The 27,869-nt window shown below is 36.1% G+C and overlaps 1 protein-coding gene across 13 annotated transcripts in view; it reads right to left on the bottom strand.

Annotated features, from left to right (window-relative positions):
- FBXW7 (F-box and WD repeat domain containing 7) overlaps window positions 1–27,869 on the bottom strand; it is a 225,441-nt gene that overhangs the window by 17,943 nt on the left and 179,629 nt on the right. For 12 of the 13 annotated variants that reach the window (XM_086346309.1, XM_086346301.1, XM_086346306.1 and 9 more), the window contains 2 exons: window positions 13,869–13,951; window positions 10,740–10,881 (listed from right to left, as the gene is read on the bottom strand). In XM_086346309.1, coding sequence (XP_086202435.1) covers window positions 10,740–10,881; window positions 13,869–13,951 — 225 coding nt within the window. Of the gene's footprint in view, window positions 1–10,739; window positions 10,882–13,868; window positions 13,952–16,341; window positions 16,764–27,869 lie in introns of those variants that run through there. The other variant, XM_086346313.1, reaches the window with a different exon arrangement.

Genomic DNA, 27,869 nt, shown 5'->3' with positions numbered 1-27,869 from the left:
TCAGTAGTGCTTCCATAGTACTACTACATAATAATGTCACAAACATTATCTCACTTAGTCATAAAAACTCTGGGGAGTATCTCCATTTTTACCTTCAAATATGAGGAAGCAGAAGCTCTAATAAGCTGTATTTTTTCCTTTTACCTTGACACACATACCCAGAACATTCTCCTGAGTACTCACTGTGTATCCTTTTTGGTTAGGGTGAAGATTTATACATAGAAATTAAAAATATCCATATATGTGTATATGCACATACATGACCAATTAAAGGGCTTCCCTGGTGGTTCAGTTGGGAATGAACCCCCCTGTAACGTGGGAGACCTGGGTTTGATTCCTGGGTTGGGAAAATCCCCTGGAGAAGGGAAAGGCTACCCACTCCAGTATTCTGGCCTGGAGAATTCCATGGACTGTATAGTCTAGGGGCTGCAAAGAGTTGGACGCTACTGAGTGACTTTTACTTTCTTTCTTCCATTTGACCAGTTAAAAGTAGTTAATTTGAAGTTTATTTCACTCTGTTTTCCTCACACAGCTTCAAATCCTGGCTCAAAAATTACCTCTTTGACAAAACTTATGCTGATCAATTGCCACTCATCCGTGACTTAGTAACAGTACTACAAACTCTGAGTTATTGATTTACATTCCTCACGGGAAGAGGTCGGTTCTTATAATATGCTGTTCTTCTCTATCTACATGATTAGGATTCATGGACACTAGTATAAAAACATGCCTTTTTTGGGTAATAGATAACTGCTGACTTGTTAATATACTATGCATGTTTAATATTTTTCTTTCCTTCAGCTAACGTATTATTTACTGTTTGTAAAAAAGGAACAGAAGAGCGGTATGAACACTCAGTATCTAAGTGCTGCGTGCATATGTGCACACTCAGTCGTGTCCAACTCCCTGCACCCCATGGACTGCAGCCCGCCAGGCTCTTCTCTCCATGTAATTTTCCAGGCAAGAATACTGGAGAGGGTTGCCATTTCCTTCTCGAGGGGATCTTCCCGACTCAGGGATTGAACACTCATCTCCTGCAAAGTTCTTTACCACTGAGCTACCAGGGAAGCCTCTAACAACAACAAAAAAATAATATATATATATATATACATATATATATATATATATCTTTTCAAGGATTTTAGGGGCTGCAGTATACAATGATAAAAGCTAGATTAGAAGATAAATAACTAATTCAGATCTTAGGTAAATGTTAGAAACTGTGCCACGACCTTAAATATATATTTAAAGCAAAGGCCATGGTGAAAATAATGCCCATATAGCAAAATGCTTCTAAGACTTAAAATATTTGTTTTAAAATATTTGATAAGTTATATAAAATTTAAATTATATTTCAATTTGAATTACATATACATTCAGCAGATGTTACTTTATGACATTTTACTGAAATGGATACTACTAACAAAGAATTAGTAACATAAGCTATAAGCTACAAATAAATGAGACCGTTTTCAAGGACCATACATATTCAACCTTCCAATTACTTAAGTCACATCTCTTAGACAGTTCCAACAAAGGTCTGGACTACACAGGCCCTAGATTTCCTCTCTCCAGCCTGGGTTTCTTCCCTGAATTCCAGACCTGTATATAAAATTGCTTATTCAACATATATTCTTGGGTATGTGATAGAGACTATATCCATGATCTTGCTCTTCAAATATGCAAGACCACAATCCTCCTCATTTCAGTAAAATGTTCTTATTAAATTAGTTTGGCCCAAAACTCTGGAGTCATCCTCAACTCCCTCACTCTCACCATCAGACAGCTCTGATCCATCAGTCTATTCTACAGTCATAAAATGCAAAATGTATCCAGAATCTGACTATTACTACAGTGGTACCTGGGTTACTCCTGTTTTGCCCTCCTAGTTCTATTCTCCACAGAACAGCTGGAGTGAGAGTGCTGAACGTCAACTCACTCTCCTGCTTGCAGCCCTCCCGCTTCACTCACAGTAAAAACCAAAGTCCTCAGGGTGGTCCACGAGGCTCTAATTTTCTCTCTCTTTCCCACGTGTGCTCTGCCTTAGCCAGAGATCCTCCTTCTGTGCCTCAAACACACCCAGCATGCTCTGCTTCAGAGCCCTGATTCCTAGACTATTCTTTCCCTAGGCACCCACATGCTTTCCTTCTATAACACCTTCTCTGTGCAATTTCCAAAAATTGCAAACCATTTCGAAACCCCCTCCCTTTCCTGACTAAAGTTTTTCAGAAAAGGGTTTTTATTTATTTTATTCATTATTGTATCCCAGATTCAAATTAGGGCCTAGCACCTGACAGTTATTCTGTAAATATTTGTTGAATAAATGAATGAATCCCCAAAGAGTCAGGAAACACTGCACCAATGCTATCTCAAAACTCTTTCCACAGAAAGCTTCTATTCTGTATACCGGATTGTATCACTGGGACTTGCTTGTTTAGTCTGCTTCCAAGATTGGTTCCCAATTTTGACACATATGTGGTTTACTAGCAAGGAAAGGATGAGAACTTTGCAGTTAATGAATATATTAAAAAAATAACAACAACCTACATGGATCTTTAATGAGGTCTAGAGGAAAAAATACGATATTGGGGATCAGGAAACTGTAATTTTGGAGAAGATATTGCCACTAATTAGGCATCCAGTCACATCACTTGATGGCAAATAGATGGGGAAATAGTGGAAACAGTGGCTGACTATTTTTTGGGGCTCCAAAATCATTGCGAATGGTGACTACAGCCATTAAATTAAAAGATGCTTATTGTGTTGGAGAAGACTCTTGAGAGTCCCTTGGACTGCAAGGAGATCCAACCAGTCCATTCTGAAGGAGATCAGCCCTGGGTGTTCTTTGGAAGGAATGATGCTAAAGCTGAAACTCCAGTACTTTGGCCACCTCATGCGAAGAGTTGACTCATTGGAAAAGACTCTGATGCTGGGAGGGATTGGGGGCAGGAGGAGAAGGGGATGACAGAGGATGAGATGGCTGGATGGCATCACTGACTCGATGGACGTGAGTCTGGGTGAACTCCGGGAATTGGTGATGGACAGGGAGGCCTGGAGTGCTGCGATTCATGGAGTCTCAGAGTCAGACACGACTGAGCGACTGATCTGATCTGATCTGATTCCTTGGAAGGAAAGTTATGACCAATCTAGACTGCATATTAAAAAGCAGAGACATTACTTTGCCAACAAAGGTCCATCTAGTTAAGGCTATGGTTTTTCCAGTAGTCACGTATGGATGTAAGAGATGGACGATAAAGAAAGCTGAGTGCCAAAGAACTGATGCTTTCAAACTGGTATTGGAGAAGACTCTTGAGAGACCCTTGGACTGCAAGGAGATCCAACCAGCCTATCCTAAAGGAGATCAGTCCTGAGTGTTCATTGGATGAAGGACTGATGTTGAAGCTGAAACTCCAGTACTTTGGCCACCTGATGCGAAGAGCTGACTCATTTGAAAAGACGTTGATGCTAGGAAAGATTGAAGGCAGAAGGAGAAGGGGATGACAGAGGATGAGATGGTTGGACGGCATCACCGACTCAATGGACACAGGTTTGAGTAAACTCCAGGAGCTGGTGATGGACAGGGAGGCCTGACGTGCTGCGGTCCATGGGGTTGCAAAGAGTTGGACATGACCGAGCAACTGAACTGACTGAATTGAATTAGGTTATAATGTACCTCTGCTAGAGCTTTGCCAAGAGAACTCACTGGTCATAGCAAACACCCTCTTCCAACAAAACAAGAGAAGATTCTACACACTGACTTCACCAGATGGTCAACACAGAAATCAGATTGATTATATTCTTTGCAGCCAAAAATGGAGAGCTCTATACAGTCAGCAAAAACAAGACTGGGAGCTGACTGTGGCTCACATGATGAACTCCTTATTGTCAAATTCAGACTTAAATTGAAGAAAGTAGGGAAAACCACTAGATCATTCAGGTATGACCTAAATCAAATCCCTTATGATTATACAGTGGAAGTGACAAATAGATTCAAGGAATTAGATCTGATAGACACAGTGCCTGAAGAACTCTGGATGGAGGTTCGTGACATTGTATAGGAGGCAGGAATCAAGACCATCCCCAAAGTAAAGATATGCAAAAAGGCAAAATGGTTGTCTGAGGAGGCCTTACAAATAGCTGTGAAAAGAAGAGAAGCAAAAGGTAAAGGAGAAAAGTAAAGATATACCCATTTGAATGCAGAGTTCCAAAGAATAGCAAGGAGAGATAAGAAAGCCTTCCTCAGTGATCAATGCAAAGAAATAGAGGAAAACAATAGAATGGGAAACACTAGAGATCTCTTCAAGAAAATTAGAGATGCCATGGGAACATTTCATGCAAGATGGGCACAATAAGGGACAGAAATGGTATGGACCTAACAGAAGCAGAAGATATAAAGAAGAGGTGGCAAGAATACACAGAAGAACTACACAGAAAAGATCTTCATGACCCAGATAATCACAATGGTATGATCACTCACCTAGAGCCAGATATCCTGGAACGCGAAGTCAAGTGGGCCTTAGGAAACGTCACTGCAAACAAAGCTAGTGGAGGTGATGGAATTCCAATTGAGCTATTCCAAATCCTGAAAGATGATACTCTTAAAGTGCTGCACTCAATATGCTAGCAAATTTGAAACACTCAGCAGTGGCCACAGGACTGGAAAAGGTCAGTTTTCATTCCAATCCCAAAGAAGAACAATGCCAACGGATATTCAAACTACCACACAACTGCACTCATCTCACATGCTAGCAAAGCAATGCTCAAAATTCTCTAAGCCAGGCCTCTACAGTATGTGAACCATGAACTTCCAGATGTTCAAGGTGGATTTAGAAGAGGCAGAGGAACCAGAGATCATATTGCCAACATCCGTTGGATCATGGAAAAAGCAAGAGAGTTCCAGAAAAACACCTATTTCTGCTTTATTGACTACACCAAAGCCTTTGACTGTGTGGACAAGAACAAACTGTGGAAATTCTTCAAAAGATGGGAATACCAGACCACTTGACCTGCCTCCTGATAAAACTTTATGCAGGTCAAGAAGCAACAATTAGAACTGGACATGGAACAACAAACTGGTTCCAAATCGGGAAAGGAATATGTCAAGGCTGTATACTGTCACCCTGCTTATTTAACTTATATGCAGAATAAATCATGAGAAATGCTGGGCTGGATGAAACACAAGCTGGAATCAAGACTGTGAGGAGAAATATCTCAGATATGCAGATGATATCACACTTATGGCAGAAAGCAAAGAAGAACTAAAGAGGCTCTTGATGAAAGTCAAAGAGGAGCATGAAAAAGTTGGCTTAAAACTCAACATTCAGAAAACGAAGATCATGGCATCTGGTCCCATCACTTCATGACAAATGGATGGGAAACAGTGACAGACTTTATTTTTGGGGTTCCAAAATCACTGCAGATGGTGACTGCAACCATGAAATTAAAGATGCTTGTTACTTGGAAGAAAAGTTATGACCAACCTAGACAGCATATTAAAAAGTAGAGCTGTTACTTTGCTGACAAAGGTGCTTCTAGTCAAAGCTACGGTTCTTCCAGTGGTCATGTGGACGTGAGAGCTGGACTATAAAGAAAGCTGAGCGCCAAAGAATTGATGCTTTTGAACTGTGGTGTTGGAGAAGACTCTTGAGAGTCCCTTGGCCTGCAAGGAGATCCAATTCGCCAATCCTAAAGGAAATCAGTCCTGAATATTCATTGAAAGGACTGATGCTGAAGCTGAAACTCCAGTACTTTGACCACGTGATGCAAAGAGCTGACTCATCTGAAAAGACCCTGATGCTGGGAAAGATTGAAGGCAGGAGGAGAAGGGGATGACAGAGGATGAGGTGGTTGGATGGCATTACTGACTTGATGGACATGAGTTTGGGTGGACTCCAGGAGTTGGTGATGGACAGGGAGGCCTGGTGTGCTGCAGGGTAGTTGCAAAGAGTTGGACATGACTGAGCAACTGAACTGAACTGAATTTACTTCTGTAGGCCTTAGTTCTGATAATTAATTTATTTCTGCTCTGAAAAGTAGCTGTTCTTATAAAGAAAAAAGCATTTTCCTTTGGTCTCACATGGCAAAATTAGTGGAAACATATTGAAAGGGATAGGAAAAACATTCCAAATTCAGAAAGGATCAAGATAAACAGAATTTAATTTGTGTACAAAATTAAAATGCAGACTTGAAAATTCCCCATGAAAGTATTATTTGATTTCAGGTAATTAGAGAGTACACGAAAGTAGTAGAGAAGAGTAGAAGGAGCCCTGACTGTAATCAGGGGCTTAGTTTCAGGGAAGCCCCTTAATTAGTCTGCGTCTCAGAGACCCCACCTTATGTATAATGAAGGGCTTGGCCAGACCAGTGGTTCCCAGGTGCTGGCTGAGTGTTGCAAAAATCAGGGAGTCCTCCAATGCACCATCCAAGAGGTGGTCAAGGTGGGGCTGAGGGCATGTTATGTTTTAAATAACCAACGTCTCCAGTAGTGATGCAGGCGATTCACAAGCGAGCAGTGGTCATCAGTGGGGATGATCCTTGGCAGCATCTCATTCAGATATACATATTCTATGCTTTTAGGCAGTCCAGCGCCTAAATTTCATGTGATGAAGAACTCACTTCTCTAGTACCTCCAGAAGATGGTTATCTAGTCTGTTTGAACAGTTTCAGGACTAGAATACTTAGTATCTCTATTCTTCTCTGGGTCAGTTCTAATTGTTAAGTTCAAATTTACATCAAAATCCAACTCAAAGAATATGATCCAGGTTTTGTTTGCTGAAGAAACCAATAATCAGTCTGATTCTACTTTTACATACAAGTCTTCAAGATGTTAGACAGAAACATTTTCCCTTAGTCCTCTCTGGCTACATACATGACCTTCTTCCACTCTTTCTCACCTAACAGGGCTTCTTGATTGGACAGTTTCAAATACAACAGCAAAGCAGTTCTGTATTCATTTACTTCTGGCACTATTCTGTTTTAATATTTTGTTGATTAGCAAATAAAAGAGATCCAAATAAGTTAGAAAACATGTACGATTTCTAAGTGTTACCATAAAACCTAAGTCCTCCAAAAGAGTAGTTTTTACTCCACTTTTAATTTCAAAACACAGAAGTATTTTCTGTTTTATTATTGAAAACATATTAAGGAGTGTAACAGGTATTTTCGAAGTACATATAGCTTTAATACAATACAAATATGCTTTGACTAAAATAATGCTGATACTGTTAATCTGATGACATTGGTGTGAAGCTAGTGTTAACAGCCTCTTCTCAGGCCTGAGAAAACTGAGGCTCACAAAGGATACTTCTCTTATTGAGTTCCTACTTATTTTCAAGTATAGCTTTAAGCACATTTACACATTTTCTCTCCTTTGACAACTTTTTAGTGTTGTATCTGTTTCACGGAGGATAAGAACAATGGCAAGAGTGGTTACATAATATCAATGAAATTACCCAGTTATTAAGAGGCAAATCCAGAATTGGTACTAAAAGCTTCTCCTTCTAAGTCGAAGTGCTTCTCATTATATCAGGATACTTCTGAATATCAATTTTAGAGAATGTTAATATACCTTTACCTAGTCTAACATCTGCAACTGAAAAACTATATATTAACACTCAAATGACATGAAACAAAAAAATGGCCAATCCTCTGCTCCCAAATTAACAATCTGAAAGCATCAATCTGGTGTTGCCAAAAAAAAAAAGAATTAATGGCAACTGAAAATTCAAACAGTACAAAATTTTTGGACTTTTTTACTTTTGTTTCTAATTGGCGCTTCTATTTTAGAGTGGCATTCTGTTTCAATTTCCTTTTATCTAAAATGGTGTATCATTTGTTCTTATTCAATTTATAAATTGAGTACAGAGTACTTTGTCAGAATAGATGGAGCTGGACCAAAACAATGCTGTATCACTGTCTTAGGAGCAATAGCAGAACAGTAAGGGGACAAGTTCTCCCATTTTGCTTGTTATGCCACGGAAAAGGCCTCATTAAATGCCCCACAGCACATCTGTAGAAATCAAGCCAGTTTAATTATCCTTCAACTATACTACATAGGTCAACTCACGACTCCCCCACTTTACTATGAAATTATCTCTCTCCAAGTTAAGCATTAAAGCATTGCAAGCCTTTAGGCAAGAAAGTGATTCATTCCTAGTTACTCTGGCACCAGCCCTGAAAATAAAAGGCATGAGGCACCACAATGAGGCCATGGGTGTGTCAGGCAGACAACGTACTCAAAGGATTAAGGTCTTGATCTATCTATCTAGCTGACCTTCTGCTGCTAGTAAATTTTTTTACTACAGAATAGTTATGTGAAAAAAATATAGTATTAAGCCTTCAGGGATAATTCTATATGTTAGTTTACTAAATACCATTGATTCAGACAAGTTTTTTTTTTAATTTACAATTAACATTTCTGAAGTTGGGATGCATCTAATAATCTATGGTATCTCAGATCTGATGACCTCATGGTAACATGAGAACATTTCATTAAGAAAAGCATGAGTGAGCTAAATAAGCAAACATTGAACAAAGGATTCCCTAAAACACCCTCAGTGCAAAATAGAGCACAAAAGCTCCCTACTATATAGATCAGCATTTGAGAGTGTTCTCTTAAAATTGGTAAAAACTACATAGCTAGCAAAGAATATTCTGGAACTCTGAAACACTGGGGGGGAAAAGGCCCATACTACATACAAAATAAGTTACAGTCTAGACTCCCTTCTGATAAGCTTTGCATATAAAGTAAACACTCTGCAGGGCGTCTACACTGATGATGAAACTGTTACTGACAGTGTAATTTCCCATCGTGTTGGGACTTTCCTATAAAATCACATGAACACCATGTTCTCGAGTGTTGTACTGCTCACACTGTATGTGAGTGTAAGCATGACAATGCACACTCATGTTCTGTCTCCTGGGCTCAATCAGAGATGATATAACCGTTAAAGCATTTCTTTAAGGCATTATAAGTGTCTGAGTTCTTTTTCACCTCTAATGGGGGGGAAGGGGGTGGATACACCTCTTTTTAAAAGAATGAGACAAAAAAATTTAGAATTCTGAGGGCATGTTTAGGAAAAGATTAAAATAAATAAATCATGAACCTAAGGTAAAAGAACTTAGATGAGGGGAGAGAATAATTCTTATGAAAGGTAAGTTTAATTAACAAATGACTATGAAAACAAAACAAAAAGCTTTGTAATTGTAGTGGTTCATAACATCTTAACAGTAAAGTGCAACTTTCATGCCTCGAAGCCATAGATTCTCAAGTTCAGTAGCTGCTATTCTGGGCTAGATTACTCTGTGTTGAGGGTGGCTGTCCTTCACACTGACCCCACCCATCAGATGCCAGCCGTGTCCTGCACCCCAACCTCGGCTGCAACGACTAAAAATGTTTCAAGCACAGGAAAATTTGCCCCCTGTTGAGAAGTGCTGTTCTAACCTTTCAGTTATCAACTAGAATAAAAAAAGGTTATTCTAGTTTCTCTGAAATTACCTGAAGAGTAGAAAACAATTTTAAAAATCCATTTTAAAGAAACATTGCTTCAAGTACATATTCCAGCTACAGAAGAAAAAAACTGGGACATTCAGTATTTGCTCAAGTATTTAAAATATTGGGATTTACATAAATAAATAGGCACTTAAAAATCAGAAATAAATAAAATCCATAAAGTATCTTCTTTTTCAACCATTATTCCCCTAGGATTCAGAAAATACCATCAATCGAACAGTCAGACGTAAGGAAATATATTCATTTACACTAGTATGGTGAGTATAATCAGGGATACCTTCACTTTACATACTTTATATTATTTACTATTTACAAAGAATGTTTAATCCATACCAACTACTTTGCTAAATACTTGATTTCTATGCATTATCTCACTAGAAGAAGAGATAAATTAACTTAATATCACTATCATGAGTTAAAAAATTCCTAAGATTCAAGGTTTGGTTGTAACCAATCTTCCTGGTAAACTTCCCCAAACTTTATATGCTAGTAAAATACAGCAATCAGAATTCTGAGCACAATAAGCTACACACAAGCATGGCATCTATGGAGAAAAGCTGCATCAGCTCTTGGAGGCTATGAGGGTAACGGTGATGGATAAGTTACTACCAGTGACTAATACTCCTAACTGCTTAACTTCCAAACCATGCTGTTTAGAAAACAAGTACATTCATTAACACCAGAAATCCAAACACAAAAGAGAAATGAAATACCTTATTATCTAGAAAGCAATGAACAGTGCAAATGGACACTTTACACAAAATAAGGATTGGACCCTCTTGATTAACACAGTTAAAATTTAAAGTGAGTTCCCTTGTATTTAATAGCATTTTTTAATTAAGATATACTTCACAAACATAAAATTCACCATTTAAATGTACACTTCAATAGCTCCCCACACATCCATCTTGTGTAACCATCACCACTGTCCGATTCCAGATCACTTCCATCACCCCTGAAAGAAGCCCAGTGCCTACTGGCAGTCTACCCTCCAAACATCACCTAGCGATCACTAACTAATCTACCTTCTGTCTCCCATGGATCTGTCTGTTCTAGATATTTCATATAAGCACACATCATGTGGCCTTTTGTGTCTGACTTCCTTCACTTCGCATATGGTTTTGAGGGGTCATCCATGGTGTAGCATGTTCCTTTTCATGGCTGAATAATCCCTTATTGTCACAGCAACTAAGTGAAGCATTTCAAGTACTGTGTTTAGACATGTCACCTGAAACATTTTCAGCCATTCCTGGAGGCCTGTAGGTGGTTGCACAGATGTAATTCGGCGTCGTTGTTGCCCTTGACCATTGGCTGCTCTCAGGTCTCCAAAAGTTGTTGGTGTTGCTGAACATGGTACAAGCCCAGTGGTACTACAAAAATACAAGGGTGGAAGCAAAGACAGATGTTTATTAAGAATTATGGGCTCAAATAAGAATGAGATGATACGGTATATTTCAAACATCAAATTATTATTTTTACTTGCTTATTCCCAGAAAGCAAGGATACACAAAACCTATTCTGCTATTCTTAGGTAGGTTTCCTCCCTCCTACATAACCAGCTGTTTTTATCCCAGCACAGCTAATTGCAACCAAATGGTAGAATCTCTATGGCAAAACTTCAAGTTGTTGATAACATACAAATAATGTTAAAATACTTTCTTAGAAGATTCAGGTTCCACTTGTCCTATGACTGGTCTTTAGAACATTATTAAACAAAAGTTTAAATTTCTTTCATAAAAAGGTGTGTAAGACTTATTAATGCTCTAAAATATGGTTAAGTAGTAGTACGTTCAAAGGCTTTAGACATTTCACTGGTAACATTATTCCTTAAGTTTGCCCCTGATGCCTTCTAAATTATTTTGTATTTGTCTATGCTTCTCTAATTTTCTATTGTTATTATTAAGCTTAGTCTAGATAGTATAAGGAGAAGGAAATGGCAACCCACTCCAGTGTTCTTGCCTGGAGAATCCCAGGGATGGGGGTGCCTGGTGGGCTGCCGTCTATGGGGTCACACAGAGTTGGACATGACTGAAGTGACTTAGCAGTAGCAGCAGCAGATAGTATAAGAGTGAGCCTTGATTAGAAATGTATTTACTCAAACAGGTAGGTAGTGAGCACATATTATATTATAAGCAAAATTAAGTGAAATGAGATCATCAAAATACTTTTATCCAATAATTTAAATTCTGAGACAGTAAACACACACACACACACACCACAAATCTGAAATTCAATTAATTCTGCCAACTAATAAAATAAGTAAATACTCTATTTTAGAGACGTGTGGAAAAAAGGAACAGGAAGATTCAATTAACAAAATTACATTTGCAAAGTAATCTTCAGTTTATTGAGCTAAGACAGTACAGTGTTTAAAATCCAAAGAACATATAAATTGTATCCTGACAGTTAACTACTAAGGTCTGAAAAATTACTAATGAAGTAACCCCAATTCTTTTCTATCTAGCATAGCTCATTATTTTGCTTAAAAATGCATCTGTCACCAGAAAAATACAGAAAAATCTTCATATCTACCACTTTTAAATCTTTTAACCTTATTCATCGAAGATGGTCTCTTACATAAAACAATTAAATCTATTTTTTCTTCTATCAAATTTTAAAGGTAAGCTCTATTTTCTCCTCTGAAATGAAATAGAATGTGATTATAACTTAAATTTTCTAATAAAAATAATGAAAAATCATAGTCTCATTTTATTATTAGAAAATCTTTCAACAAAATTAAAGAACATCAAATATACACTGACCAAGTCTCTAAAAAGACATGGCAATCAATATGCTGTCTGGTTTTCTTTAGTAAGACTGTTAAAAGGTTAAAAATAAAACTTTCTCCTTTGCAGGTACTTTCTTAATAGAAAAAAGTGAGCGACGGAAGAAAAACTTTACTAAAACGTGTTTTATGGTAAAAATTCAGCATTCATTTATAAATGGCCTTAAAAACAACTGAACCATTTAATACTTCTGCCCCGGTATTGGTCTTATTAATAGAAGACCAAAATTATATGGTTAACTGAAATCTGTACACTAAAAAAATAGCTTACTTTAAACATTTAAACTCAGCATTCTCATCCAAATAACAGTTTACCAAGACCAACAGAAAAAAGCAAAAATGAAGTGAACAGTTTCACCTATCACTCCACACCCTCTGGTGAAAGTGCCAAAACACAGTGAAATTGTCAGAAGGCAAAGCATAAGTAAGAGAGGGGGACAGTTAACATAGGAAAATCACAACAAAAAGCATTTTCTGAATAAGCAAGAAATAGCCTTATTGCTCTCTTCTGTATCATTTTTGCATTTTTGGTATATAAAACTGTTCTAATTATCATGATTTCTAAATTTCAACAAAAGGCATCTGAAAGGAATATTTTCCAGAACTGAATGAAATAAAAGTATAAACTGTTCCCTGGAAGAAAAGAGATGCAATCTGTAACAATGTTCAATCACAAGTCTGAGTAATGTTAATTTTATTGCATTTTAAAGAATAACTCTAAATAAAAATTTTGAGGGGAAAAAAAAGAAATGTCACCATCATGAAGTTCTTATGGTTTCTATATCTAATTTTCAATCATTTGAAGTGACAAATATGAGCCAACAAGACTCATAAAAAGCCCCTAAGATGCTTTTGTCATTTAAATGTTAAAACACCACATTCCAAATGACATACAAAGCCATTTTTAATTGGCTGAGTAATAGATACTGTGCTTAAGTTAGCCTAATTAGTGTGAGAGAGGAAAAGTTTTATACTGATGCAAAATCCAAAAATGATGGAATGGTGCAGGAAACAAGACTACAATTGTATTTAGTTGTTATGGAAACTATTCTACTGGTGTAGAAATGTATGTGTTAAAAACATAAGGCTTACAAAGCAAACAAAGGGCGGTTTCTAACATAGTAATCTCATGAAATAAGATTTAGTTAGTAACTGTGAGGTCTACTTCACTGCTACTAAACGTATCTTCAGTTACCCGTATATATCTATCTACCCTCCAACAGCTGTTGCCATAGAAACAAGATACATTTGCTCATATCCATATATCAGGACTTACTTTTTAAGAATTTCTTCAAAATTATAATTTAAAACTTTTGTTGATAAGAGAACTTCTGCGTGTGTCTTACTTCAATGTATTAGTAACAAAATGTACACCCACAGTGGTAGTCATTCTTCTCCTTATTTAAAATGTATGTTTCCCAATTTTCAGTGATGGGAAAATGTGCTAAATAGTCAACAGTACTAGTGACATTATAACTCTATGAGAATAAAGTGAATGAAAGCTTTCCAGAATCATCAACTCTTTAAAGAAACATGAGAATAGGGAGAGAATCAAATTATACTTAATATTACCTTGTATATTCTGAGACTTTGCATGGTTTCTTTCCCAAAGAAAAAGAGCGGACCTCAGAACCATGGTCCAACTTTCTTTTCATCTATAAGGTAAAACAAATGAGATATGTTAAAAAAAAAAATCACCTGTCCAATTATTAAATCTTAATGTTAGCACCAGTAATACTGAAAAGAAAAAGCCCTTAAATTTTCGTATGTCTGCAAAATTAATTAGGCATAGCTAATTCATATAGAAAATAAATGTTTCTTCTATTATTTCTACTTTGTTTTACTCTTTACAAGACTGGAGAAGTGAATTTCTCCTCCTAATATTTGTGCAGAATAGGGTACGGTGATTTAAAAATTGAAACCCATCGTACATATTCCTTGAGAGTAATATACCTTTCATATTTTCTGGTTTAAGGACCAATACATGGGAATATGTCAAGTTAACCCACACAGAAAAGAACCTTATTCAACATGCTGTTCTTAGTGATTTTCATTTTCCTTTAAAAGACATATTTAATTTCAAAATTAGAATGGAAGTAACAGTCAGTGATTTAAAACACATTATTACAGAAGGGGAAAGAGAATAATGTAAATAGAATGCTCTTGAAAAGTAATTATGATAAGGCATAAAAAATGACTGTGGGCAATGAGGACAGTACAGAAACTAAATCCATAGTAAGAGGGAAATCTAGAGATCATACAGGAAAGGTAGGAAAAACCATCCGTTGATATTCACACAGAATATACAGCTCTACTGACTATATATTATAGATACTCAGGACAAAACAGTCTAACTTGAAAACCAACAAGAAAAACAGAAAGATTTTAAAAGAATGAGTTATGCATCTTTGTAAGGTATATCCAACATTTGTAGTTTTAAAGTATTTCATTATGCTACATAGATATGTAATACTGTAAATATATTCAGAATTACATTGTCATCAATATTGAAATATCTTTTTATATTTTCCTGTTGGTTAATGGAGGTCATCTTACTATAGATATGTTATAAAACTATATAAAATAGGATCTGATGAGATTCAACAACTTATATTTTAGTAATCCTAAGATTTGTGCTTGCTAATTAATTACTATACTACTGAAAATGACGGGAAGCGGGGGATCCCCAGAGTGATAGAAAGTTATCCTCAATTTTATAATAAGGTGAAAACCCCTGCTTTGCAGTAGCCTTATTTTCTTACCTACTGCTTCACATGGGAACATAACACAGCATGCTACACTGTAAATACTAAAAAGAACCAATAAGACTCTAAAAATCTTTTTGAATCATATTCTAGATAATAAAAACTGTGTTTTTATCATCATGAAGAAAGTCTTCTAGAACACAGGGATTATTTTACAATGTTAGAGGCAAGACATGAGGGTATGACAAGCTCATCCCCAATTTATACCTTAGTTCACAAAAATACCGACTGAAGGAAATGGAACTGGTCTTATTTCAGCCCTTCAGAAGTTTCTGTACTTATAACATTATTCTAAAGTGACTCCTCTCAAAACCCATTATTTTCTTTCTCCAAATAATTTTAACAAAAAGCAAAAATAAATGCTTCAATACATAGGGTAGCCACGTGTTTACACGTATATAAATTATAGACATACACACACACACAAAAATTTATTCATCAGGAAGGTCAGTACAGATTACCTTAAAAATCTATTTTTTATAACTTCTATGGATCCTCATTTTCAAAATTATGTTGATAAATTTTGATATTCATTGTAATTAAGTTAGGAATACTGGCTTTCAGAACTTCCGGGATATCTTGTAAATACATTGGTGCAAATGCCATTTGCCACTAAAGGCAAACTTTATTTCCATCTTAGAAATCTTTCAGTGAATAAAAATGCCCGAAATTCATTTCAAGGGAACCACTGAGAAACGATTTTCAAATTTAGAATATTTGATAAAATAAAGCACTTTCTGTATGACTATGTAAGTCTTTTTTATTATATTGTTTACTAAAAATACTGACTTTAGAACCAAAAATTAATTCTGCAATTTTGAAGGGATGCAGAAAGTCAGTAAAATCTCTTTAAACATAAATCCCTAATATTCTAGTAAGAGAGGCAACTAAAGGAAAAAAAAAAAAAAAAAAACCCACCCTAGATACAAGGCATAGAAAAATTAAAGGCAAAAAGGTTCACTGAAAGCTAACTAAGGGTAGAGTATTTCCAGGTCAGCATTTAACAGAGCCACGTTTCTAAAGTACGAATACATTTTTAGAGGAAAAATTCTCAGATTAAAATACTCATTTTATTTTAAATGTAAAGCTTTTTTCAGCTCACGTTGTCTTTCCATTATTTGCTTACATTCATGATATAAAACAGAATACCAGATATCCAGCCACCCACCAAAATTAGAGGATACTGCAGCCATCTCTGATGATACAGATTTTCCTTCTCAGGCAGGCATACACACACACACACACAATCATACAACACAGGAAGAGAACAGCTTACTTACTTTGTAAAAAATCATTTTTAGTGTGCCGTAGAAACCCATATTTTCTGGATTTTTCCCCTTCAGTGATTCTGTGCCCCCGTGTGTCCGGCTGCTTGGCAGTCTCTGACAATATAAACCTTTTTCAGGTAGGTATGTCACAGATTCTAATGTGGACATGCTCAGGCACGTCAGAAAAGGAAGATTAGGAAGCAGAACCGGCAACAAAACTCCACAGTAGAGGCAAATGCAGCTCAGTATCAAACCGCTTCTCGGGACACACATACATACATGCAGCTTGACTGAGGAGAACTCGAGGGAATAATGAGAGAGAACCGAGAAGATTATTGGAGGAGACTCTGCCCTGTCAAAGCCTGGACTGGAGAGATTCCTCCCTCAGCAGCAGAGGGATCAGATTACATCTTCCCTTGAACACAGAATGGTGCAGTCCAGGATTCAGCAATGCAGACTGCACATCAATTATATGGTGATCCGCTCCAGGGAACCCGTAAGCACACAGCGCGCTGAGCAGAGGGAGGAGGTGGGCAGTCAAGGAGACCGCCCCCACGCCACAGCCCCCCTCTCCCCTTTCAAACTTTCAGGAGGTTATTTCTACATTTTGTAAAACCTGCATATTTGAAGTTTTAAACGGCAAGCATCATTTCTGCAAATGAATCCTTTCAGAAACATTTTGAAAATGGAATGTATTTTCATCTGGTCCTCCCAACAGAAGCCAAGCAGTCTATGTTCACTAACTGCTGCCCTATCGCAGTCCTGGCATAGGCTGATCAGATTTGTCAAGTAGCTTGGACAGTCCAAGATGGGCAGTTGCAGAGGGAAGAATGAGAAAGTCTTTGAGGGCAATTTACAGAAAGGTAAACCAGTTTGGAACATACCAGCATTTGCAGAAATTATGTAATAAGTTATATTTCAACCTGCATATTTCTTATATTAACATTTAATATAAATATTCCCTATGCTTTTCCATCCCATTCATTTAAAACACAGTCTTTAAAAAAAATTACCATACACTGTCAGTCCTTAGTAATCCTGAGAGTATCTTTCTATGATTAACAAACTAAGTATATAAAGTCTGGCTAAACAGTTCTATTTCTCCAAAGAAAACAAAAACTCTGCTCATTGGAGAGTCTTATAATTACGTGTTCATTTAATTTTGAGTAAACAGGAGGCACTGGACTTCCACTTCCAAACTTATCTTTACAGTGTATACTGCGTGTCATTAAAAACGTATTTTATATAATAAAAGGCATCAAAGTTTGCCTGAAGGCAACATTTTTCTTAGAATGACTACTACACACAAGTCTAGATATTTCATCTTGCAACTTGCTACAAAACTAGCTTCCGAGGCAATTATGAGATTCTTTGGAGTAGAAAGGCCCATTATTAAGGGTCTAGTTAATTAACTCCTACCCTCCCCATTACTGTTCTTTATTACAAGTAAACTGTGTCCCTTGAGTTATTTAAGCACTTAGAAAGTTTCTTCAGGAAAAAGGAAATAACATCTTGACTTACTACATTTTAATACTTTCTGCTATGGTAATAAATGACTTATGTTAGAAAAATGATTCTAAATGATGCATAAAGTAGTATCATTTTTTAAATAAATGTTTACCTTTTTAATTAAGACATTAAGTCAGAAAAAAAGGAAATTAAGTCAGCATAAGGTCTTTCTCTTTAAAACATAAATAAGATTAGTATCATTTTTTAAATAAATGTTTACCTTTTTAATTAAGACATTAAGTCAGAAAAAAAGGAAATTAAGTCAGCATAAGGTCTTTCTCTTTAAAACATAAATAAGATAACCTAAAATTTTATGAAAATGTATATCCTGGGTCTTCTCTGCGAAGTTATATTCTACATATTATTATTTTTTTTTAATCTCCTTACTGGCTCTTAAACTAATTCTTACCCTCAGAAACAATATGTACATGTACTCAACAAAAGTTGGTCTTCTAAATAAACAATTAACTTACTTCAAAGGAAACTTCCTTTTAAAAAGAAATGTTACTCTTGTCAAAAAAAATTCCAACTATTAAGAATGGACTCATGAACCCTTTTTTTTTTTTTAAAGCTTCATAGCACTCGATTTGAAAAAGAAAAAGAACCTCTCCCCATTCTGGGCTATCTGAAGGAACTAACTGTAAAAGGAACACCTGAAATGTCCTCTGAAAGCCTGTCAGATGACAAAGAGACTATCAGCCATGTAACAGTATACTCCTGGACTACAGTTAAAATCATGTCCTATCTCTAGCTGAACTAACCTTTTCAAATAAAGTCTACTCAACTGAGAACACAGACCAACTTTAATAAACCAGGAACACTGTCTCAAAATCTTGGACAGTTAAAGAAAAAACATCTTAACTTTGTATATTCAATGGAATGCTCTTCTGGTTTTATGACTCTATGTATGGCTATGAAGTTACAGGAAAACCTGATTCCCACAAAAGTATGTTTATATGTAGGTACGTATATTCATTCACTTTTAAATTTTTTTAATAGGCAAAATATTTATATAGCTCAAAAATCAAAATGAAATACAAAAATAAACACTGAAAAGACTTTCCAACACTCCCAACCATCTATCTACCATGGTTCCCATTTGGAAATGATTTTTATTAGTTTGTTTATCCTTTAAGTGAGAATTAAATGTTTGTAAGTACTCATGAAGACTTAACATTTCCAAATATTTAAACAGTTTTCCCTAATATCTTGTTTACAATGCTGATTTGAACTAAAAGAATTTGTCAAGCAAAAGCTAGTCAACGAGGTCTTCAACTAGATTTCAATTTAACAGAATAAAAATGAATGATTTTCAATATTCTTTGAAGTACTAGTAATAGGGCTTCCCAGGTGGCTCAATGGGAATCTGTCTGCAATGGAGGAGACTCTGAAGACGCAGATTCGATCCCTGGGTCAGGAAGATTCCGGAGGAGGGCATGACAATCTACTCCAGTATTCTTGCCTGGAGAATCCTATGAACAGAGCCTGGTAGGCTGCAGTGCAAAGGGTCATAAAGACTCAGACACGACTGAAGTGGCTAAGCACATATTCACTGAAGTACTAGTAATGAAAATTGTGATCTATTACATTATTTTCATCAAAACCTATTTATGAACAAAGCAAATGAAATCATTCTCAAATTCCTATTTCTAAGAATTCTGGCTAAAATACAAAAGTTTAAAACTTTATCCAGAGATTTTTTAGTAATACTAGTTTAACTAATAAGTGAAATTAACTAGTAAGTGAATTAGTAGTAGTAATTAACTAGTAAGTGAAAAAGCCAGAAAATACTTGTGTTTGTCACCCACATTTTTAGAATATCTCAAAGTAGTCAATAATTATTTTTTACTACAATAAACTAAATCTTCATATATCAGCTAAGCAATAAATTCCCCATTCTATAAAATATTATTTCTTGTGCTGACTGACAAGTTATAAACCTTACTGGAAATCTATTAGCAAGGGGAATAACTGACACCGAAGCCCTGGATTATAGCCTATCTGCTAATTCAGATCCAGTGCTCATCTCAACACAGATCCAGGGAACTAGGTGTATGAGGAGTGCATGAGAGCAGCAGTAAACACTAAAAACCAGCATAAAGATATGAAAATGTACTGCCCCAGAGTATAAGCCTCTGGGGAAACAGTGGTAGAAGAACGATTAACCTCTGAGCTACTGCAAGAGAAATGGCTCTTTCCAAGCAATTGGTGGCGATGACTAAGTTTTCAGAAGGGCAAGTTGTGGTTGACTAAGTTTTCAGAAGGGCAAGCTGCGGCTATCGGCAGAAACAAAAACTGACCTAGGGGTATACAGTGTGAAAAACACAGATAGCAAAATAGTCTTCACAGTATCATGTATATTCAGAGAAAAACGTATCTATATACAGGGTGCCAACAGAGGAAAGAGTAGTTAAAAGATTACTTTTCCTCACCTTGACTCTCAGAGTTCATTATTTTCATTTAAAATACTTTCTTCCATTGGACTTTTATCATACCTCATTGTAAGTATTTTTATACTTCTCTCTCCCCTACCATGTGAAGGTTCACAGTTTTCTAAGACATAGTACAAAGATGATACAAAACAAATAAATAATAATTTTGAATAAATGGCCATTTAAGCAAACCATTAGAATAAAAACTTTCTAAAGCATATATATATACAAGCATATATATATACATACCTAATACTAAATTATACTTAGTGCTAAAAAGTCCAACTGTTATAATTAGTTGATGACACTGTAAATACTATTGGTACTTTGCATTACTTTGCCAACATTTAAAATTTCATTTTCATTTTATAATAGTAGGATAATGTATTTATATAGATATATCAGTGATTTTCTTTATGACAACATTCTTCACTCTGATGTTACATTAGGAATACCACCTACCACAGTTAGCTGTCTTGCCCAAGCACAGAATTTAGATTAGAGAGAGTCTGGGATTTCAACATCCAAAAAGAAATGCCAAGCATGTTGAGGTTGAAACCAACTTTGGAAATCTCACTAACCCACTATCATTAGGTTTCTGGGGTACAAATTCTTATTAAAACATTCACAATTGATACTGGGAAGTTAATAACCCTGTTCTATCACAGGTATATTATCTATTAAAATAGGATGTATCCTTAGTACCTACATTTTCCCCAATACAAGCAGGTGGCAGTAGTGATCAATAAGCTATTTTTCACATTTATTCATTCATTAAGCATTTACACCTACTGTGTGTCAGGCACAGGATAGCACATAATTTAAAGAACTTATTTTCCCCTCCATTGAATTTATGGTCAATTTAAGACAGAGAATAGGGTTAGTTCCAAAAATTTTTTGAGAATATGTAAATATGTAAAATCAAACAAGGTAAGCCAGGTTTAGTTTGAAATTACCATCCAAGGAAGCATATATTAAAATACTACTACATTAAAAATATCCAAAATACTATATACTGTACTATATAACAACTTGGTTTAAAATAACACTTGTTGGGAATTGAGGGGATGCTTATATATAAAATCTTAACTTCAGTAAATCAAAGTATCATAGCTCAAATTGTTAAAAAATTTTTAACATAATTACAATTGTACAAGTGGTACTTAATTTTTTTTCTTTTCCCTTAAGTTTAAAATATTTATAACTTTCTTTATAAAAATGCAGCCCCTGAGGCTCTGACAAATAAATTACAATAGAGATTCAAGACAAAGGTTTTTTTTTTAATCCCTTCAGTTCAGTCGCTAAGTTGTGTCTGAGCTTTGCAACCCTATGAATCACAGCACGCCAGGCCTCCCTGTCCATCACCAACTCCCGGAATTCACCCAGATTCACGTCCATCGAGTCAGTGATGCCATCCAGCCATCTCATCCTCTGTCGTCCCCTTCTCCTCCTGCCCCCAATCCCTCCCAGCATCAGGGTCTTTTCTAATGAGTCAAATCTCCGCATGAGGTGGCCAATGGAGTTTCAGCTTCGGCATCAGTGCTTCCAATGAACACCTGATCTCCTTCAGAATGGACTGGTTGGATCTCCTTGCAGTCCAAGGGACTCTCAAGAGTCTTCTCCAACACCACAGTTCAAAAGCATCAATTCTTCAGTGCTCAGCTTTCTTCACAGTCCAACTCTCACATTCACACATGACCACTGGAAAAACCATAGCCCTGACGAGACGGATCTTTGTTGGCAAAGTAATGTCTCTGCTTTTGAATATGCTATCTAGGTTGGTTATAACTTTCCAAGGAGTAAGCGTCTTTTAATTTCATGGCTGCAGTCACCATCTGCAGTGATTTTGGAGCCCAAAAAAATAAAGTCTGACACTGTTTCCACTGTTTTCCCATCTATTGCCCATGAAGTGATGGGACCGGATGCCATGATCTTAGTTTTCTGAATGTTGAGCTTTACGCCAACTTTTTCATTCTCATCTTTCACTTTCATCAAGAGGCTTTTTAGTTCCTCTTCACTTTCTGCCATAAGGGTGGTGTCATCTGCATATCTGAGGTTATTGATATTTCTCCCGTCAATCTTGATTCCAGCTTGTGCTTCTTCCAGCCCAGCGTTTCTCATGATGTACTCTGCATATAAGTTAAATAAGCAGGGTGGTTTGGGCCAAATTACTGATCTAACATATACACAAAATGTATATATCTACCAATATATGAATATACACACATACAGAACTTCACACAATAATGCAAGTTACGAGTTCTATTTATAACAGCCACAGAAGAAAACAATGAAAACGGCAGCTTTGCCTATTTGCTCTTTTAAATTTTATATTGTCATAGAGCTGGCAGAGACAACATGCGTACTAAAACATTCCTTACAACACTCCTTTGTAGACAAGCAACATCTGTAATAACTTGACAAACTTGTAAGTCACTCTGAAGTTTATCCTGAATTATCTAGAAAGCAATTAGTCTTTAAATCTCATGTTCTAAACCCAAAATAAACTACCAGTAAGCATCCTGAATTCATATCAAAATTTCCTCTCAAATTTTCATTATAAATTTTTTTGTAGCAATCCCTTCAGTAAAGTAAAAAAGTATCATGGGAAATTATTTTAAAAAGGTTCCAGGAAAATACAACAGCAAATATGATCCAGGAATGAATTTAATTAACATGGAGAAAGAATGAAATCAATTTTCCTTCCATGTGCTGTTTAGAACCACATTCACTCTACTTTCTTTATCTAAGTTAATATTTACTGCTGCTATTTGTAAGGTTCAAATGTATTTACATGGCTTGAGAAAAGTTTCCTATAGATATGGTATATCCATCTTGCATTTTAATATTAAGATAACTTTTCATTTTAAGGACTGCTTAAAATTCTGAAACTAATTTCTTTTATTAGCTATTAGTCCTCACTGAAAAGCTTTGAGAAAAGATATAAAGACTAAGAAGTAAAAAAGTTATATCCATTGAATCAACGAAAAACCATTAACAGCAGGAAGCCATACAGTGCAGAACTAGAAGGGAGCCTGGAAATCATCTAATTCTCCTTCATTTGTGGGATGAACCTAAGTTTTGGAGTCAGAGTAATCTGAGTTTAAACAACAGCTATGTCATCATTAGAGTGTAACCTTGGGAGGAGTTGTCTGACCACCATGACTTGTAGTTTTCTTTTATTTGTGCAAATGTAGTTGTAATACCATTTACCTTACCAACCTAAGTGTCACTGTGTCGACACAGAGGTGCCTGGCACAGAACACACTATGAAATAAGAACTATTACTTATAGGTGAGAAAGGAGAGGCAGAGAGTTCAGTGTCGTGTTCAGGGTTATACAGCTACTTTAGAGCCACAGACTCCAGGCCAGTTCACTACTCGTAAGTGATTTCCAGTATATATGTGATGGCTCAGGTTGAGCTAAATAAAATTAGACATTACCAAAGAAGGAAAAAAGTACTATATTTTGCAAATAGCAATTAAATATGCAAACCACAACTAAATCTTGATTTATTCAATTCATGGAATGATTTTCTAGGTCTATATAACTGTGCTTCTGCTACACATGGCAAACTGGGGGCAAAAAGATGGTAACTGGGGGAAAAGTAACAGAAACAGAGAGATTTAGGGTAAATGGAATCAATCAATTAAGAAATAATCAAGATCTGCAAGGTGCTACTGAAGTCTAATAAAAACATTACAATAACCCTCCACCCTTAAGATATTTAATATCCAACTGTCAAGACAAGAAGCTAATAAAGAAGGGTATTTGAATATCAAGGGCCAAACTGGGTAGTGTAAGAAGTCAGAAAAGGGAGAAATCATTTAAATAGTCATTTAAATAGATACAGTATTGCTTCTAAGTTTAAAAGACTGAGTCTGATAGATGTTGAAGAGATAGAAGGGAATTATCTGTGGACCTATGATACAAGTGGAAATGCCACCATCATTAACTTGAAGTACTGACAATATCTCTAACACTTCTAGCAGTCACTAGTCTTTATAAGGCCTATTTAGTATTATTATCTCCTAATTCAAATACTTAATACTACAGTTAAAATAGTCTTTAACTTACTAGTAATGGTTTCTTCAAAAGTACTTCCTGCCGTGATACATACTTCCATTTTAGGGCTCCATTTTAGGGCTAATATATGTCTTTCTGTACAAGGAGAACTTTACTGTGTGGGTGTGAAAACTTTAGACTTTTTATTTTAGTTACAAACACTAAGAAGGGGTCCTTCTGTTTCCAAAGGTACTTACCAGAAATCCTACATAAAAGCAGGTCATACTCTTGAATGGGGGGTGGGGTGGCGGAGGGCAGGTGCATAGTAAAGAAACAAGAGAGTTCTTAAACATTCAAATGTTATATTCACCAAAAAACTTTATGAAAAGACAATAAAAAATGTAACTCAGGGCCAAAGTGGACACTTGACTCACTGATTCTCACCAACATGTAGCCTCTACTATTGAAAAATGCAGCTCCCTTGGAAAACGAGCTACTTTGTTGGTCTTGTTCCACACCCAGTCCCTCCTTCCCATGCCCTGCCCCTCCAACCTCTAAACTTGAAGCCTCCTTCTAAAGAAGAGATTGCAGTAGAGAGCATTTTCAAGTCAAAGAAACTGTTCATCATGTAAGAACTAAGAGAAGGGTTATTATAAGGCAGAGGATGGGAGATTCAAACACATGGTAAAAAGTACGATCCTTTTGAAAATGTATACATACATACATATACATACACATATATATGTAAGTGTGTGTGCGTCTGTGCACTCATGCATGTGTATGGATGGGCAAAGTCTACATAAATAAAAAAATGTGCACAGTGGTTATCTAAGTGGCTTAATAAGAGATTTTTTTTCTTTTTCTATTATCCTGTTAATAAACAAGCATTTCTTACTATGTGCTAATAACTATTCTAGGCACTGGGTATAAGACAGCAGACAATGCAGATGAGGTCCCTGGTCTCATATGCTTGACATTCTAGAGTGGGGAAAAAATAAACTTGCTGTTCAGTAGCTCACTTGTGTTCGACTCTTTGTGAATCCATGGAATGCAGCACGCCAGGCTTCCCTGTCCTTCACTATCTCCCGCAATTTGCTCAAATTCATGTTCCTTGAATTGGTGATGCATACTAATAAATGAGCTAATAAATGAACAAGGTAATTTCATGTAATTCTAAGCTCTACAAGAAGGCTGAATGCCGAAGAATTGATGCTTTTGAATTGTGGTGCTGGGGAAGACTCTTGAGAGTCCCTTGGACTGCAAGGAGATCAAACCACTCAATCCTAAAGGAAATCAACCCTGAATATTTATTGGAAGGGTTGATGCTGAAGCTAAAGCTCTAATACTCTGGCCACCTAATGCGCAGAGCTGAGACCCTGATGCTGAGAAAGACTGAGGGCAGGAGGAGAAGAGCGTGACAGAGGATGAGATGGTTGGATGGCATCACTGACTTAATGGACGTGAGTTTGAGCAAACACAGGGAGATAGTGAAGGGAAGCCAGGCGTGCTGCAGTCCATGGGGTCACAGTGAGTCAGACACGACTTAGCATCTAAACAACAGATGTGCAAATGAACTGCAAAAGGACATTCTCAAGTGGCTCTATGTTATTTTTTATATTTTCAAAAATGTATATAAAATTGAAGACCATTCATAAAGTAATTCTCACATGTTGAAATTTGATATACAGAGAAAATGAATAAAAATCTTTTCAATTCTTTCATGTACAATTACTTTTCTATTTCTCTTATCACCCATCACCTCAAACTAATTCTCAAATGTAGCACCCATTCCAAAAGATTCCTAAGGTTGGAAAAGAAGAGGATTGGAGTTGTAGGTAATAATTATTCTGTGCCATGCACCGAGCATCACTCTAACACCTTTATATCTCGTAACTCAGTCCTGTAAGAATGAAAGGGCATCCACCATATCATCCCTCTATTTCCTTGCTCTTGCACTTTCTATGCCCTGATTCTATCTTTCCATTTGATAATTTGCTGTTTTTCAGAAAGAGATAGATTCTGGCCTCAGATCTCTACAGACTGTTAATGTATCTGCCAGCCTTACTTTAGCAAATGTCTACCATGGTGAAAGATGTGGTTACCCTTAGTTATTGGAGGCAAAATGATTTTACCCATGGTACACTTTTAAAGACTGCTTCCTCGTGATCATAAAGAAATTCAGAACATGATCACAGCATCTCAAGGTTGGAAAAAGCCTTCAAATAAATTTTACTACAGCCTCGGGTATGTTCTTAGGTAAACGTTCACTAAAACTCACTGTAGTTATCCAGGATCTTTAACCTAAAACACATGTTATTCTGAACTCTGTGATCCTGGATCACTCATTTTGATAACTATGTTCAATTATAAATATTTGACTAGCAGATACATAAAATCCAGATTCAAACTTATTGTACTTTTTAAAACATAACATCTCTTCTCAAGTACCTTAAATATTTTACAGAAGAATTCAAAATAAGAAGGGAGAGCTTAAACCAATCTTTTAAAACTCTAGTTATGAATCAAGTTTATGAACTTGAACTTATTTCCCTTATTTAAAAACATTTATTAAGTATCTCTTCCATATCAGTGCTAGGCCAGGAAGAAACATAAAACACACTGCATTCTTCCTCTAGACAGTGTACATCATACTGATCTTTAATCAATTCTTTACTTATTTTAGAGTAGCTTGCCTGCTCTTTAAGTATTCAAGTGTTTGATGTAGCTGTCAAGTGAGTAGGGAAGAACCTAGTAATCATGCCCCCACTACATTTAAAAAGGAGGATTCAAAATATTCATTTTAGAAACATCAATTTACATTTTAAAGCAATTACTGTATATATAATTTAACAAACTGCATTCTTTGCTTTGAAACTATCAGGAATTATATGACTAGCATAACACGTACATGATCCCTTACCATTTCAGGAGATTCCAAAAGGCTTGAAGAGTCCGTAAATAAAATCTGAGTACAAAGAAATACTGCTGGAAGTAGTCACGAGTGGGGTTTGACAGATTCTGCCTGTCGTGGAAACATTTTCAGAATAACTATTAATCTGAAAAGGTATGTGATCTACAGCAGGCCTTGACTGGCAGTGAACTAGAGGATTGATGTTTAGGAGCACTGTGATATCTTGGCAACACTACTGTAACAGACATATTTTACTTATAAGTTTATTTTATTAAAAAGTTCTTTAATATTTAGCACGTAACTTAAAAAAAATATTTATCTATAAATACTCAAGGTCTCCAAATGTTTACAAATTAACTTTCAAAGTTTGTCACACTCGACACATGACTCTATAAACATTTCTTTTTGTAGAATGGACATCATTAGTTTCCCACCAGTTACAAGGAAGCATGGTATGTAATGATGGCATGATGACTGTGAAACAAATCTGCATACAACAATTATGAACCGCTCTATGCCCACGACTTGTCTGTTGAAAACTGCTACATGGTGGTAGGAGAACATTTAAAAAAAAACTAAATCTAAATTTTATTTTTATTGAGTCAATGCGTGTTCACATGTCTACAACATGGAAAAAAAAAATCCTGTAAGGAATAACTTAAGTCTACCAAAGGATATAAAGT

The sequence above is a fragment of the Bos grunniens genome, chromosome 17 (assembly GCF_055505025.1).
Source record: "Bos grunniens cultivar Pamir isolate PY7600 chromosome 17, Bosgru_T2T1.0, whole genome shotgun sequence".
Taxonomy (NCBI): Eukaryota; Metazoa; Chordata; class Mammalia; order Artiodactyla; family Bovidae; genus Bos; species Bos grunniens.
This window is presented reverse-complemented; position numbering and strand designations above follow the sequence as displayed.